This window comes from Labeo rohita, chromosome 19, assembly GCF_022985175.1.
Source record: "Labeo rohita strain BAU-BD-2019 chromosome 19, IGBB_LRoh.1.0, whole genome shotgun sequence".
Taxonomy (NCBI): domain Eukaryota; kingdom Metazoa; phylum Chordata; class Actinopteri; order Cypriniformes; family Cyprinidae; genus Labeo; species Labeo rohita.
Genome location: NC_066887.1, coordinates 11,889,599 through 11,906,746, shown reverse-complemented (window position 1 = coordinate 11,906,746; position 17,148 = coordinate 11,889,599). Strand labels below are relative to the sequence as shown.

General features: G+C 36.8%; 1 protein-coding gene across 1 annotated transcript; it reads left to right on the top strand.

Annotated features, from left to right (window-relative positions):
• The first annotated feature begins 3,038 nt into the window (after window positions 1-3,038).
• On the top strand, window positions 3,039-15,760 carry gmpr (guanosine monophosphate reductase). The gene is made up of 9 exons (XM_051137573.1): window positions 3,039-3,443; window positions 10,664-10,783; window positions 11,026-11,109; window positions 11,524-11,697; window positions 11,821-11,902; window positions 13,048-13,154; window positions 14,292-14,334; window positions 14,467-14,626; window positions 14,726-15,760. Exons 1-9 carry the CDS (start codon window positions 3,357-3,359, stop codon window positions 14,904-14,906), a joined length of 1,038 nt encoding a protein of 345 aa, XP_050993530.1. The 5' UTR covers window positions 3,039-3,356; the 3' UTR covers window positions 14,907-15,760.
• The last annotated feature ends 1,388 nt before the right edge of the window (window positions 15,761-17,148 follow it).

Genomic DNA, 17,148 nt, shown 5'->3' with positions numbered 1-17,148 from the left:
TCAATAAAAATGCAAAAGCAAATGTCCATTTCATATTGTTATGCTGCTTTCCAGACAACTCGAAATTCAGATTTTTCCCACCTCCTACTTGGAAATAACTTCTAGAATGCCAGTCGGACATCCAACCTGTGAACTTGGGGCAGATTTGACCCCACTGCTTCCAGCAAGCATAATATGGAGCTACTACCTTGTTTCAAACTTAAATTAAGTTTAGAAAACGATACCTTAATTTTCGCTTTTCGTCAGCTGGTGAGCGGCAGCGTTTTATGTGAATTTTTTTCTGTTTTTGCCCTAATTGACACAAAAACACAAAATGCTCTCACTGTGTTATGGCAATATCATGAGGTCAATATGTTAACGTGACATCATGTGTGACTGACTGGAAATGGCATGGACTGGAGGTGAACTGGGACGTTTCAAGTCAGATGTTCCCACTTCCAACCTTGCCAGGAATTCGGCATTAATTAAGATAGCATTGCATGTTTGATACCTTGAAACTACCTGGAACTGAGTTGAAATGTAATTTTAACCTATACTATTTGTCTAAAGCAGGGGTCAGCAACCTATGGCACGTGTGCCAACTGTGGCACGCAGAGGAATGCTCGTTGGCACGCGAGTAATAGGGAAAAAAGTGCATGCTGACGTACATTTTAAAATAATAACTTCTCATTGTCACACAGCCTGTTAGGAGCTATAAGTGTGAGAATTAACTACGGATGCGCGCGCGCAACTGCTGCACATACTAGGTGCTTAAGATCAAAGCCAGTGGCGCTCATCATTGTCAAAATGACTGAAATGGCCAATCAAATCAAAGTAGGAGGGATTTACTGCTCTTAGAAGCAAAACGCGAAGCGTCACTTTAAATGAGAACTCCACTTCCAGAACAACATAAATAATTTACTCACCCCCTTGTCATCCAAGATGTCATCATGTCATCATCATGTCTTTCTGTCTTCAGTAGTAAAGAAATGATGGTTTTTGAGGAAAACATTTTTTTAGGATTTTTCTTCATATAATGGACTTTTAATTGTGCCCCTGATTTTGACCTTCCAAAATGTAATGTTAGTTTAAATGCAGCTTCAAAAGGCTCTAAATGATCCCAGCCGAGGAAGATTAAGGGTCTTATTTAGCGAAACGATCGGTCATTTTTTTTGAAAAAAAAAAAAAAAAAAAAAATTTTGTATACTTTTTAAGCACAAATGTAGCACAGGCTCTGGAATGCGCGTTCTTGAATGATTAATCTTTTCAGTTTCTTATAGCATTACAGTTTTGTCTTGTTTGTAGTGTGATCAACGTTTGTGTAAGCAGTAGATGTGTTAGGGAAGTAACACATAACATTTTAATTAGATTTAGCTGAAATGATGGAAATGACTCGAAAAAAGATTTGTTCATTTTGCTGAACGAGATTCAAAGGTCTGAGTCGGTAAAATGATCCGAACTTCCAAAAAACTCCATCTTATTTTCTCCTACAACTTCAGAATCGTCCGACGTCATAGTAGCTTTTTGTTTGTAAACAACGTTTGACTTACTTGCACTTTTAGTCTTTGCACGTTTGCTTCGTAAACACTGGATCTGTTGTTCCGTGTGAACTTTCGATTCAATAGTACGTAGTGTCCTGAACTCGCATCTTAGAGCCGTTGCTACACGACCTTTGTGCTTAAAAAGTATACAATTTTTTTTTTCCTGAAAAAAATGACCGATCGTTTCATTAGATAAGACCCTTCTTCCTCGGCTGGGATCGTTTAGAGCCCTTTGAAGCTGCATTTAATCTACATTTTGGAAGTTCAAAATCAGGGGCATAAGCCCATTATATGAAGCAAAATCCTGAAATGTTGTCCTCAAAAACCATAATTTTTTTACGACTGAAGACAGAAAGACATTAACAACTTGGATGACAAGGGGGTGAGTAAATTATTTGTAAATTGTTGTTCTGGAAGTGGAGTTCTCCTTTAAGGTTGTAAGAGAGCGAAATAAGAGAAAGCTGCAAATCATTTAATTTTAGTCACTGTTTTAGGATATAAATGTTAAATGACTGACAGCTATATCCAGTGATGCAAACTACTCAGCTTTTTCTTCTCAAATATGGCCAATGTGAGAGAGAAAGAGAGAGAGACGCCTAAATTGTTTGCGATTCATTGTCGATTAATAAAAGTCATGTTAAAAAAAGTCATGAATAGCACAGCGCGATCTCTGATCTCTGTGTGCGAGTGGTGTGTGTTTGTGCATCAACTGAAGTAGCGCGTTAATATCGAAAGGTGATTAAACTGAACGGTTTTAATGTATTGGCCTTGTAACATACACATACAGCAGTGTTCAGTACGGTCGCATTGTTTATCTGTTTTTTTAAAAAAAAAAAACAATTCATAAAAAAAATCTTTAGAAACTATTTGCAGAAAAATCAAATATTATTTTTAATCGTATCATTTAAGAAAGTTGCCGACCCCTTGTCTAAAGCAAAGTTATAAGACTGCAAAATTGAAAAAATATAGACATATTATTTTTCATTAATATATATTCATTAATACATATATTTTTTTAAAGTTGACAGGATTATTGTAAGACATATGCACATATATAGTGGAATAAAATGTCAATTTACTTGGTTGACAGTGCAAACTTACAAGTTAATGAATATAAACAATAGGCACGGAGTAATTACATTAAACATTTATACTATAAATAAATACAAAAAACATTAGTCAGCGATATGCATTGTGAACATACAATGTGCATAATAAAGCTTTGTTTTATTGAAAATTGACATGAACACGTTAGGTAAATAGGGATTTGCCATCAAACACATTATATGATTATAAGTGTTCCAATAGGATTACAGCCGCATTTAATATACTTTTTCAAACCCATGATTTCTGTATTAAACATCAAAAAGGGAACGATAAGCAAGACACTGTATCCTCATGTCCTTATTCTCCTCCGTCCCTCCCTCTCATTTCCCATGAGATCACTCATTGATTCAGAGGAGCAATACCCCAGCTGGACAGCAGGAGCTCTGTGCACATACTGCAGTGCTCAACTGCAGTGACTGCGCTTGTGTGTGTGTGTTTATATGTGTCAGGCAGCCACACAGGAAACACTTTTATCACTGCTACTGCTGCTGCTGCCACTCCAGACTGAATGCAAGCGGAGGGGGGAGTAGAAAGAGGAGAGAGAGAGAGGGAAGGAGAGCGTGTACAGGCCTAGCCAAATAAAGCCATGGGGGCCTGGGCAGTGACGGCCCTTTCTACACTATAAATACGCTGTTCTTCTGCCGGTTCGGGTTTGGTGCCTGGAGCTCTGGACCAGCGACTGCACCAGCCCGGCTCAGGAGATTCTCATCCGCTCTCAGGCCCGTCACCATGCCCCGGGTGGATGCTGACCTCAAACTGGACTTCAAAGATGTCCTTTTCAGACCAAAGAGGAGCAGTCTGAAGAGCAGGTCTGAGGTAAGAACATCTTGCTGTTACTGTTAAAAGAAATCTGTGTCACTAGCCTTGTCTTGTTTTACCTGAATGATTCATTTTAAATACCAAGAGTACCACGGGAGCTGTGCTTGTGTGAATGGCAAAGAATAAAAGTGTAAATCAGGATGACCTTGATGAAGTCCTTCTGACAGAGCTGGATTTATGGGGCCCGTGTTTAAGCTTCACCCAGTGACAGTTTATCAAGCTTGATCAACAGACTCCAGTATGTGTTGGCTTATCTTTATTTTCTGGTGTTGATGTGTCTTAAAACAAACCAAGTGGTTTTGGTTGACTGGCCAGGCTGAGAAAAAAACAACCTGAGAGCTTGTGCTTTGAAAACATGTTTAAAAATAGGCCTGAGGCGTGCCTATATGTCAATAGGAGCAGATTCCACTGTGGTGTTGCTCTTGGTCACACTTGGTCCACACCACAACTCATCAAGGTAGTAAAACATTCACTTACATGATTGTCTGCTCATATGGAAAGCCCTCTTCCAGACATTTGGCTGAGGTACTCCTTTGCTGCAGCGTGATAAGGTTTGGACACCTGTAATTATTCATTTAGACATCTTTTTCCAGTTCAGCTGCCAGTCTTATAATAGCTTGTTTCTAAATCCATATGCTCATCTGTGAGGTTTGCCTGTTGGTCTCTACTGATTAATTCTGAAGAGTTTTCCACTGCATTTCACTGCAGGATGACGTAAAGTGCCGGTCAGTTCTCGCTGCGGCTGGCTAATCTGATGGCTGTCACTAAATGGGCCACGACGGTGGCTGTGATGATATACAGGCTCATTGAAATAGAACAGCAGCTGAGGGCCTCTTCACTGCATAACCTGCAGTAATCAATCACAGACCTTGCCTCAAACATAAATAATAAGCAAGAGGATCCACATTTTATGACTGTAATATCTGTAATGTGTCTTCAGTCAGGAAAATGGTGAATTTGTTCCCCATGGCACAATAGCAGTAAAATAGCAGCAGGGCGGTTATTCATAGTGCAGTGTAGTGTGACTGATGTGACTGCAGCAGTTACTGGAACTGGAAATGACTGAGAACTGATTCAGAGAACCTGAGAGCGTCTGTGTATGAGAGAGAGAGAGAGAGAATGTCTGTGCATATCAGGTTGCAAGTTTTTTTTTCTTAGACAAACCTATAAATGATTCAGCACAAATTCACTTGCGCACACCACAATGTCTCAGCTGTGATTCTGATTATATATACATTATATATGCTAACATTTAAATGTTTTGGGTTGGTTGTGCATGCTTTTTAATGTTTTTGAAAGAAGACTGAAAATTTGAAATAATGCTCACCAAGGCTACATTTATTTGATCAAAATACAGTTAAAACAGTAATACTGTTAAATGAAAAAGCCAACTTAGTGATCTGCTATATAAGCTTCATCTTCTTCTTCTGAGCCAAATGTTATTCAGTAGAGCTTTAAAGCTACAACCACCAAACTCGGGTCAGACCTTCAGACTGGTTTGAAGTTAGTTGCTATATCTTTTTTTTAACTGATCCGGCTTACGGTTTTTGAAAACCAGACTATCGAAACCACCTAAAATCCTGTAGACTTTCATTAAGGGGGTGAAAACTTTTATACAAAGAGACCCAGGGTGCATCTAAGCTGTTTATTACTATATCAAAGCTTAACAACTCCCTACTTAAAAAAACAGCTAACAACACCCTAAGCTGAATGACTGCTTTGGCCGGTCTCCCAGGCTGGTTTTAAAGTGGTTTAAAGTGGTTTTGGCCACTTTTTAGCTGGTCTTAACTGGCCAAGCTGGGAGACTTACTAAAAGATCAGCCAAGGTTACACCAGCTAAGACTAGACAACCAGCCTAGGCTGGTTTTAGTTGGTTTTTAGCTGTTTCTTAGTGAATTAACCGGATTTAGCTGGTTTAATCATGCTAGCAACATTCTAGTACCATGCTAATCATTTAACAACATGCTAGTAACATGCTAATCATGCTAATAACTTGTTAATCATGCTAGCAACATGCTAGTAATTTGCTAATCATTTTAACAACATGCTAGTAACATGCTAATCAGGTTATAAACATGCTAGTAACTTGGTAATAATGCTAACAACATGCTAGTGACATGCTAATCATGCAAGTAACTTGCTAATCATCCTAACAACATGCTAGTAACATGCTAATCATGCTAGAAACATGCTAGCAACATGCTAATCAGGCTATAAACATGCTAGTAACTTGGTACTAATGTTAACAACATGTTAGTAACTTGCTAATCATGCTAGAAACATGATAGCAACATGCTAATCATGCTAACAACATACTAGAAACACGCTAATCATGCTAGAAACATGTTAATCATGCTAGAAACATGTTAACAACATGCTAATCATTTTAACAACATGCTAGTAACATGCTAATCAGGCTATAAACATGCTAGTAACTTGGTAATAATGCTAACAACATGTTAATAACTTGCTAATCATGTTAGAAACATGTTAACAACATGCTAATCATGCTAACAACAAGCTAGTAACATGCTAATCATGCTATAACATGTTAGCGACATGCTAATTATGATGAAAGATGTTACCTACAAGCTAGGAACATGCTAATCATGCTAACAACATGTTAGTAACTTGCTAATCATGCTAGAAACATGCTATTAATTTGTTAATCATGCTAACAACATGCTACATGCTAACAACATTGTAATCAGCCTATAAAAATGCAAGCAACAAGCTAATATTGCTAAAACATGCTAACAACATGTTAAATCAAGTAAGCAATGTGTTAAATCTCTGATAGCAACTTTCATACTTTTACAACTGTAATTTATTCTTGTGGTGGCAAAGCTGAATTTTCAGCACCCACCAGTCTTCCATTTATTGTAAATGATGAATACAGTTGTGCCACCTCATATTTTTGTAAAAACAGTGATACATTTTTTGAAAGGATCAAACAGAAAGTTTAAATGAACAGCATTTATTTCAAATCGACATATTTTGTAACATTAAAACTGTCAATCAAATATCCTTGCCGAATGAAAATATTAATTTTATTCATTCAAATAAGTAAGAGAATAAGTAAATATATTAACTCATAAATAGGACATGCACCTTTCCAAACGCCACAGTTTGGTGTGTGTGTGTAGACATACTGTCTCTGTTCAGGATCAATTGGTCTTTTTTTAAATATGTGGTTTCAGTGTCGGAAGCATCAAACTGAGCCACTGACATCCTGAAGTAAACTTCGAATTGCTCGGGATAATCCCGCAGCTCCTTGATAAAAAGGTGGAACTCTTCTTCCTCTCTATGCAATCTCAAGATTGGATGAACCCAATATTTCCTCTTACTTTTTCTTCTTTTAAGAAGAGAAAGGAAAACAAAATCATCCTCACTGCTTGTTAACTACTGTATTGTTTTGCAAATTTTTTGCAACAGATTAATACGCATCAACTCAGGCCCTGTTTACACTACCGAAAAGGCATGTCACATGACCATTCATGCAGGTACAACCTTAGATATGTATAGGTAGATTCCTTATTTTTTTTTAGATGGTGGACGCGTCTACGTGCTTGGAGTGGTCGAATGGAAAATCTGCCTATACATATCTGTGGGTACAAAAAAAGAGATGATGTTATTGTTTACACAGCCGTCAACGATACGCAGAGCAAATGTGGGCAGCCACGCCATCGTCTTCAATAGTCTCAGTTTTGGTCCGATTACACAGAAATGCAACCCTGGAGTTTTCAAACTAAAACGGGGTTTACAGCGTTTTTGAAAGTCTCCGTTTTCAAGGGTAGAAAACAGCAGAGTAATGTAAAAGATAGGCATAACCGTAGCAAAAGTTATGCATTTTAAAACAAAAACACACCAGTGTAAACATAGCCTCAGTGTGCAAAATTTCTCTGCGTGACAAATTTTTAGGATGACGAATACGAAAAAGCCCTCCCTACACCTACCCCTAACCGTAACTGATAAACATCCGTGTTATTTTACACTTTTTGATTATTTCCTTCATTTTTATTAAAAATAAATGCTTTTCTGATGTGATGTGAAAAGGAAGAAGAACGACTTTGGCACAAGAAAAATTCGAACTAGGGTCGGTCGCGTCAAAAAGTCGGTGGTACGTGATATACTACCTACCCTACTGGAGCTAATGATAAACAGTCATCTTTTGTAATGTTTTCTGTACTAACCACACATTGTTGGGTGGAGTTTGGCAATAAGGCAGACTATTTGCACTTACATAGAATAGTAAATAGACACAAAATTGTTAAAAAATCCAAGATGTTCATGTCTTTCTTTCTTCACAAAAAAAGTTCAGGTTTTTAAGAAAAACATTCCAGAATTTTTCTCCATATAGTGGACTTGAATTGTGGCTAACGGGTTGAAGGTCCAAACTGCAGCTTCAATGCTTCAAAGGGCTCTACATAATCCCAGCCGAAGAACAAGGGTCTTATCTACCGTAACGATTGTTCATTTTTATAAAACAATAAAAATGTATATACTTTTTAACCACAAACGCTCATCTTGCACCAGCCTGACCTCACGCACTACGTAATGATGTTGGAAAGGTCACACGTGACAAAGGTGGAAGTACTGAACCAGTGTTTACAAAGCAAAGGTGCAAAGAAAGTCAAATGGCCTGTACAAAAAAGGAGTTTTGGACCGAAGTACACAGACGAAGAACTAACCATGAGTAACCTTTCCAACATGATCACGTAATGCGTGAAGATGCATATGCAAGATGAGCATTTGTGATTAAAAAGTATAGAATTTTTAATTTTTGAAGAAAATCACTAATCGTTTCGCTAGATAAGACTCTATTTCCTTGGCTGGGATCGTGTAGAGCCCTTTGAAGGTGCACTGAAACTGTAATTTGGACCTTCAACCTGTTGATCCCCATTGAAGTCCACTATATGGAGAAAAATCCTGGAATGTTTACCTTAATTTCTTTTCGACTGAAGAAAGAAAGACATGAACATCTTGGATGACATAGGGGTGAGTAAAGTATCAGGAAATTGTTTTTCTGGAGGTGAACTTGACTTCATTTTTTTATTCTTAAAGAACTTCCACTTGAATTTTGGGTCACATAATACTTTATTCAGAATATCCACTGAACATTAAAAGAGGTCCAGTTATCGTTTTTCAGCTTCCTTTAGTGTGTAATGTTGCTGTTTGTGCATAAAAAAGACCTGCAAAGTTAGAAAGTCTACTCCAAAGAAAGTTGTTCATATCATAAGCACTGTTTCTGAACTCCCCCACAAAGGCCTCGATTATAGCTTCAGTAATAGTTTTCTTCCTGGAAAGTATACATCACAATATCCCTAATTTAAATAATAACCGCCCAAGGCATAAGCAAAATAAATAGAGGGCAAGGCCTGGTTGAGTGCTAGTAGTGATTTGTTTTTATGTTTAAGAGACATCATTCACAGATCTAATATACTGATACACAGGTAGCTGTTTACATTCACAGATTGCGCTTTTGTGAACTTTGTGTGTTTTTGACACAACCTTGTGTGCACTCAGAACACCATATACAAGCTTTTTAAACTCAAAGAACAAACTTTTTTATGATGACAAAGAACTGCAACATCACATGAGCGTGATAGAGATCACAATCAAAAAAGATTGTTTGCTGTTACCTTAGTAACTGGGGCAATGTAAAAGCACAGCCTTTTTCTGGAAAAGGGCAGGAGCAGCTCATTTGCATTTAAAGAAACACCAAACAAAAGTATGTTTCTGCTTCCAAAACCGGGTATTTACGGCGTGGAGTACTAAATGTTCTGTGGTGTATTTGAGCTGAAACTTAACAGACACATTCTGAGGAAATCTGAGACTTACACTACCGTTCAAAAGTTTGGGGTCAGTAAGACTTGTAATAGTCTTTAAAGAAGTCTCTTATGCTCATCAAGGCTGCATTTATTTGATTAAAAATATAAAAAAAAAAAACAGTAATATTGCAAAATGTTTTTACAATATAAAATAATGTTTTTTATTTTAACATACTTTAAAATAGAATTTATTCCTGTGATGAAAAGCTGAATTTTTATCAGCTGTTACTCCAGTCTTAAGTGTCACATGATCCTTCAGAAATCATTCTAATATGCGGATTTATTATTAGAATGATCAATGTTGGATAATATCAACAGTTGTGCTGCCAAATATTTTTTGGAACCTGTGATTTTTTTTCCAGGATTCTTTCATGAATAACAAGTTTAAAAAGTACAGTGTTTATTCAAAATATAAATATTTTATAACAATGTAAATTATTTATTATTAACTTTTAATAAACTTTTAATTATTAACTTAATACATCCTTGGTGAATAAAAGTATTTAAAAAAAAGAAACAATAAAAATGTACTGACCCCAAACTTTTGAACGGTAGTGTACATAACATCTTGTAAAAAGGGCATAATAGGACCCCTCTAGTATTTATCCGCACATGTCTGAGATAATGTGTAAAGGTAATTCTAAGTGCTATACAGACAGTTGTCAAGCTGAAAATGATTGTTTCTACAGCATTAAATTGAAAATCTTCTGCATATCAGTTTCACATATTGGTTATCAGATGCTCATGATCATGGAGAATGACTCTGGTTCAGTTGTTACAGTGATATATATGACCTTGAACTACAAAACCAGTCATAAGGGACAGTGTTGACATTGAGATTTAAACATTGCTTTCCATTGATATATGGTTTGTTATGATAGGACAATATTTGGCCAAGATACAACTATTTGAAAATCTGGAATCTGAGGGTGCAAAAAAAAAAACAACAACCCCAAAATATTGAGAAAATCACCTTTAAATTGTCCAAATGAAGTTCTCAGTAAAGCATATTACTAAGTTTTGATACATTTATGATAGGAAATTTACAACATATCTTAATGGAACATGATCTTTACTTAATATACTAATGATTTTTGGCATAAAAGAAAAATCGATAATTTTGACCCATACAATGTATTTTTGGCTATTGCTACAAATATACCGTGCTACTTAAGACTGGTTTTGTGGTCCAAGGTCACATATTGTCAGATGGCTCTAAATATGTTTTAGCAGTTAAGTGCATGCTTGGATGGGTTACAGAGACCGGAAAATAGGACAGGAACACAGGATGTTTGGGTTGACTATGGGCCTATCCGTTAAAATGAGGCTTTTCAGACCGTTTATATGTTTGGAAAGTAATTTCCTTCACATGTTTCGTTCTTGAAGGTTGACCTGCAGAGGACCTTCACATTCCGGAACTCAAAGCAGACGTACAATGGCATCCCGATCATCGCCGCTAACATGGACACCACCGGCACTTTTGAGATGGCACAGGTGCTCAGCAAGGTGAGTGCTTCTTTAAACAAAGCACAGTAACTGATGAAACACAGCGCCTGTATCTTTGCAATATAACCCAGGGAAAGTCTTGTTTTACTATGTTTTATCTCTGTGATTATCAAGATCTCACTGGAACATAATTAGCTGTGTCCTGTTTCCATGTACTGGGATCAAGAGGCTCTTATATTTCTGTCTGTCTCAGTGCCAGACACTTGCTGTCCTCTCAGACGTCTCTCTGCTCTGTCTTTCAGCACACTCTCTTCACAGCCATCCAGAAGCACTACTCCCTGGAGGAGTGGAAGAATTTTGCAGCCAGTCATCCAGAGTGCCTTGAGGTGAATGGGCAATGGCTTTCTTGCCTTACTTAATCAAAAGTAGTTTAATTAAGTGGAACAGTCCATCAAGAAACCACATAGCAACATCATATACTAAAATATCTAAAATATATAATTAAAATTCTGCTATTAATTACTAACCCTCATGTTGTTCCAAGCCTGCAAGACGCTCATTCATCGCTGAAACACAAATTAAGATATTTTTGATCCGAGAGCTTTCTGATCTTGCATAGACAGCAATGCAACTGAAACTTTCAAACGGCTCAGAGACATAGTAAGGACATTGTTAAAATAGTACATGTGACATTTGTGGTTCAACCCTAATTTTATGAAGCGATCATACAAAAGCTTTATAGACAGATGATTCTTATTCTGAATCACTGAAGCCTAAAGCGTCTTTCCTCTCATTCTCAGCATGTGGCGGCCAGCTCGGGCAGTGGACCGGCGGATCTGGAGAAACTGTGCAGCATCCTGGAGGCCATTCCTCTCATTCAGTACATCTGCCTGGATGTAGCCAATGGCTACTCTGAACACTTTGTGGAGTTCGTAAAAAGAGTTCGGGAAAGGTTTCCAAAGCACACCATCATGGTGAGATTTTTGCCCATACATCATGTAATGAACACCATATCAATATAATAAGAAAGCATTCATTTATTTTGTATGTTTGTTGACCTATAAATGCCATATAACACAATGGTCTTGTGTATTTAGGCAGGAAATGTAGTGACAGGAGAGATGGTGGAGGAACTCATTCTGTCTGGAGCTGATATCATTAAAGTTGGCATTGGGCCAGGTATCAGATTATTGTTTAAAAAGTTCAAAAGTTTACATACACCTTGCAGAATCTGCAAAATGTTTTACCAAAATAATAAGGATCATACAAAATGCATGTTATTTTTTATTTAGTACTGACCTGAATAAAATATTTCACGTAAAAGATGTTTACATACAGTCAACAAGAGAAAATAATAGTTGAATTTATAAAAATTACCCTGTTCAAAAGTTTCCATACACTTGATGCTTAGTACTGTGTTGTTACCTGAATGATCCACAGCTTTTTTTTGTTGTTTGTTTAGTGGTAGTTGTTCATGAGTCCCTTGTTTGTCCTGAACAGTTAAACTGCCTGCTGTTCTTCAGAAAAATCCTTAAGGTCCCATAAATTCTTTGGTTTTTCAGCATTTTTGTGTATTTGAACACTTTCCAACAATGACTGTATAATTCTGAGATCCATCTTTTCACACTGAGGACAACTGAGAGACTCATATGAAACTATTACAGAAGGTTCAAATGGTCACTGATGCTCCAGAAAGACAAACAACGCATTAAGATGCACTTGATTTACATTATTTTGTCTTCTGGGAAACATGAAAGTATCTTCTGTAGCTTCTGAAAGGCAATATTAAATTGAAAAACAAAAAAACAAACAAAAAAAAGATATTTAGGCAAAATAAGAAAAATGTACACATCTTCATTCTGTTAAAAAATTAACACCCTAGCTCTTAATTTATTGTGTTTCCTTCTGAAGCATCTGTGAGCATTTTGTAATAGTTACATATGAGTTTCTCAGTTGTCCTCAGTGTGAAAAGTGGATCTCAAAATCATACAGTCATTGTTGGAAAGGGTTCAAGTACACAAAAATTCTGAAAAACCAAAGAATTTGTGGGACCTGCTGTTTAACTGTTCAGGACAAACAAGGGACTCATGAACAACTATCATTAAAAAAAAAATCTTATTCAGTTTAGTACTAAATAAAAAATAACATGAATTTCATATGATCCCTCTTATTTTGGGAAAACATTGTATGTAAACTTTCAACCTCAATTGTATTTCCCAACACTGTAATACATATTAATAGTACAATATTGTCTTTTAAATTAAATTAAGCATGTTCATGATGTTTGAAGCATGTTGATAAAGTTTGAAAACACTGATCTTCAGGTTCTGTGTGCACCACGCGTATTAAGACCGGTGTGGGATATCCTCAGCTGAGCGCTGTTATCGAGTGCGCCGACTCGGCTCATGGACTGAAGGGACACATCATCTCTGTGAGGCTCTTTAAATGACTATCATTGTTAGCATGCTGCAATACATTGACTGAGAGGTGGAAACTAACAAACCAATGACATCACAATACCACAAGAGGGCAGCATCCTCAATTCAATGTTAGTGTTTCCCTACCTTTTCAGTTTTATGTGCACTATCATTAACACCAAACAAGACATACTTTTTTGTTCATGTATATTTTGCAGTGATGACGTGTTTTCGTAGGCGACCCAAGTAGTTAGCATCAACCTGGTGCTACCAGGACTCGCTCTGTGACAAAAAAAAGTTTATGAGTCTTACATATTTTGTTCATCATGATAATGATGAATGAACATGACTTATTCATTTTTAAGTCTAAATACAGTCTCTAGAAGTACAAAGCTAACCACCGGTAAGCCTCCGACAAGGTATTAAAAAAAAAAAAAAAAAAAAAAAAAAAAAAAATTCCTGTTCTGTGTGATGATGTTTAATGTCCCAGACAACCTTTGTAGTCCCATTTAGCTACTTGTTATCAACCGCCTTTTTCAAGACAGGTAAAATACAAGTAAATAAAACACAAGGGGGTATTACTGATGTAATTAATGTCGTAGAATGAAGATATTTTGAGCTTATGTTCACCACAGACCTTATTTTCAGCCATGTAACCAAAACAAACAAACACAAAAACATTTTAGAATGATGAAACCATATGTGCTAAAATGCTAACTAGTTTCTCGGTTTTGGCCTAGGAAAATATGTCATTCCTTATTTTATTTGAAAACAAACAATTTCTAAGTAGTGTGTTTCTTTAATGAAACACCTGAGTTTGTTTGTTGTTCATAAGTTTGTCATTCATAACATTTCTGGTAGCAACTTTCAGAAACTTTCTGGACTTTTAGAAACTTTCTGAAGGCGTAACTGAATTTATTTAAAACTACAAACCAATTAATTTGTCTTTAATTATTTTAACTGTTTTTTTTTGCATTCACTTTTTTACTTAGCTAATGCATTTTCTGGGATTTGAACCCATGACGTACAGTATGCATCGCTACTACTATACTTTATCATTTGAGCTATAGAAATGCTTTGCAGCTGTGCTGTATTTTATATGACTATGTAGCTATATGAGTTTATGGTATATCTTTATTTTTTTCTTCTAGGATGGAGGTTGCAGTTGCCCTGGGGATGTTGCCAAAGCTTTTGGTGAATTCCGTTTTGTTTCTAACAAGCTCAATTTGACTGTTTTTGTACCATCATTTCAAAATTGCTATTATATGTATTATTGTCCAACTAGGTATAACACATTAATGTATCTAATAATGAATTTTACATTAGGCGCTGGGGCAGATTTTGTCATGCTGGGAGGAATGTTAGCGGGACATGATCAATGTGCTGGTGAAATCATTGAGAAAGATGGCAAAAAGTTTAAGCTGTTTTACGGGATGAGTTCAGACACCGCCATGAAGAAGTACGTCGGAGGGGTAGCAGAGTACAGGTAAGGATGTTTTCATACATTTTGGGGTTTAAGTGCATTTGCTACAAAAATAACTGATATTGTAGGGCATCGTATGTACACCTGTTTATGTGATTTCAGGGCATCAGAGGGCAGGACGGTCCAGGTGCCCTACAAAGGTGATGTGGAAAACACCATCAGGGACATCTTGGGCGGCCTGCGCTCCACCTGCACATATGTAGGAGCTGCCAAACTCAAAGAACTGAGCCGCAGGACGACCTTCATCAGAGTCACACAGCAGTCTAGCCACATGTTCACCTAGTCATGCACACTAAAAACACACACTCACAAACACAGATTCACCAGTTAAGGAATAGCTAAAAAAAAAATTCTGTCTTCGTTCTGTGAATTTGGATGCACTGTCCCTTTAAATGGAAGTCCAGAGATATATCTATGATAAGGAAAGACATGTTCATAAACATATTTCCCTCTGTGCTCTTTAGATTCATGAATCTACAGTATCTGATTCATTATTTAACTCACTCAAAACACTTACACAGACCCATAGATACTGTTTCGCTCAGGAACCTTGCTGTACACCAATGCATTTCCTTGGAAAACCAATTATGTTGCAGCATGGCTTAGTTTTGTTCAAGTTCTTTAAAGTATGCAATGGGTCTGCATCTGTACGGGACAGAGGGTGAATAAGGAAACATCAAATTAAGCCTCTTGACAGGACAATACTGGGGTGAATTTATTCATTCTTTGTAACTATGCAACCCATTCTCTCCCTAGAGTGTAACAATCAGCATGACGTTTTGAGAGTTTGAGAGAAAGAAATGCATGTTAGTGGAGATATTACACACCAGCAGAGAAATTCTCTGCCACATTAAGAGCTAGTCCCTGTGTGTTGTAACTTTGAGTTGATTTGAGCAGCGAGTGGTGCATTGTGTACTGTTGTGAACTATTTCTGCTGGCCTGCTTCCTTTGTGATTGTACAGAGGGTGTGGTGGGATGTCATATCAGACCAGAGGAATGTGAAAACTGCTGCACCTCATTTCTTCAACATGCCTTGTGCTGTTTAGATGAGGTAGAAAAAACTTTATTAAATGTATTACGAGTAAAACATTATATATGGAGGAATAAACATCTGAACAAGAAATATGGTTGTTTTATGCCTTATATAGCTTTTTTCTCTTTTTTTTTCTTATGTGATCAAATGTTATTTTGTATTGAAGATTGGCTGACTGTATATTGTTGCTACAAAAAATAGTCCATTACAACATACAAAACAATTGGCCTAACCACCTTTTTCCTGAACGCGGAAGTCTCGCCCGACTGGAAAGATGCTTTAAATTTCCTTTTTCTGGTGTTTCTAGTCAAACAAACGTTTTTTTTTTCTGAGCCGATTACAACAATAAACATAAGAAAATGGTTTTAAAAAGCTTAAAGAGTCGCATTGACCGTCTTCTTGCAGTGACTCACCTATCATAGTTTAATAAGTGGGTAGATGAAGGCACATATATTCAGCTCCTGATGGGGGCTAAGGTTGCAGGATTTTAACAACAAAAATGAGGCAAGTACACATTATTTTATTATCTCACAAGCTATGCAACCATCCAGCGCCAGACACGGTCAATTTTTTTTTTTTTTTAACATTAATTTCTATGAAGACCGGAATACAAGAGCTCCCAAACGGAAGTTAGAATTCACGGTGGTGCTCGTCGGTTACTCAGGAAAAAGGTGGATACACTAAAGTCCTCTCATGTAATTTTTACTATAGTTGATGACTGAAAGATGGCGCCACTTGAGTTTGTATGAAATGAAAGAGAGAACGCCCTTGGTTCTGGAAGTATTTTTACCATTAATTTTTCATCTAAATATTTTTTAAGCAGTCTTATAAAAAATGAACCAAACCAACCAGCTACAAGGTCAAGTCACAAGATTAGCCTACAAACTTTGATTTAAAGCAAAAAAGGTACAGGACTGAGAACGGGGTTTTTTGTTGTTGTTTTTGGAGGGGAAAGAATTATAATCCCATGAAGCGGTGCAAATGCAATCAAAATATAAGTAATCAATAAATATAAAACTATTGATTAAAAGGGTTAGTTTACCCAAAAATGAAAATTCTGTCATTAATTATTCACCCTCATGTCATTCCAAACCCGCAAGACCTTCGTTCATCTTCAGAACACAAATTAAGATATTTTTGATGAAATCTGAGAGTTTTCTGACCCTGCATAGACAGCAATGCAACTGACAAGTTTAAGACCCAGAAAGGTAGTAAGGACATTGATAAAATAGTCCATGTTGACATCAGTGGTTCAACCGTAATATTATGAAGCTACAAAAATACTTTTTTGTGTGCCAAGAAAACAAAAATAACAACTTTATTTAACAATTTCTTCTCTTCCCTGTCATACCTGGATATGCTGTGCCGTGTTTGCAAGTAGTACTCGTGAACTCGTGAACACGCATCAAAGAGTGACAGGGACAGCGGGTTCTCACTCCCAACTTGTCACATATTGACGCTTGGTCAGGACCCCTTGGCGTCACTTTTTGGT

Excerpts from the sequence above, each read along its gene's own strand:
- gmpr (XM_051137573.1), top strand. The coding sequence starts at position 3,357 with ATGCCCCGGGTGGATGCTGACCTCAAACTGGACTTCAAAGATGTCCTT. Across the intron at positions 3,444-10,663 it reads GTCTGAAGAGCAGGTCTGAG|GTTGACCTGCAGAGGACCTT; the intron begins GTAAGAACATCT and ends TCGTTCTTGAAG. Across the intron at positions 11,110-11,523 it reads GTCATCCAGAGTGCCTTGAG|CATGTGGCGGCCAGCTCGGG; the intron begins GTGAATGGGCAA and ends TCTCATTCTCAG.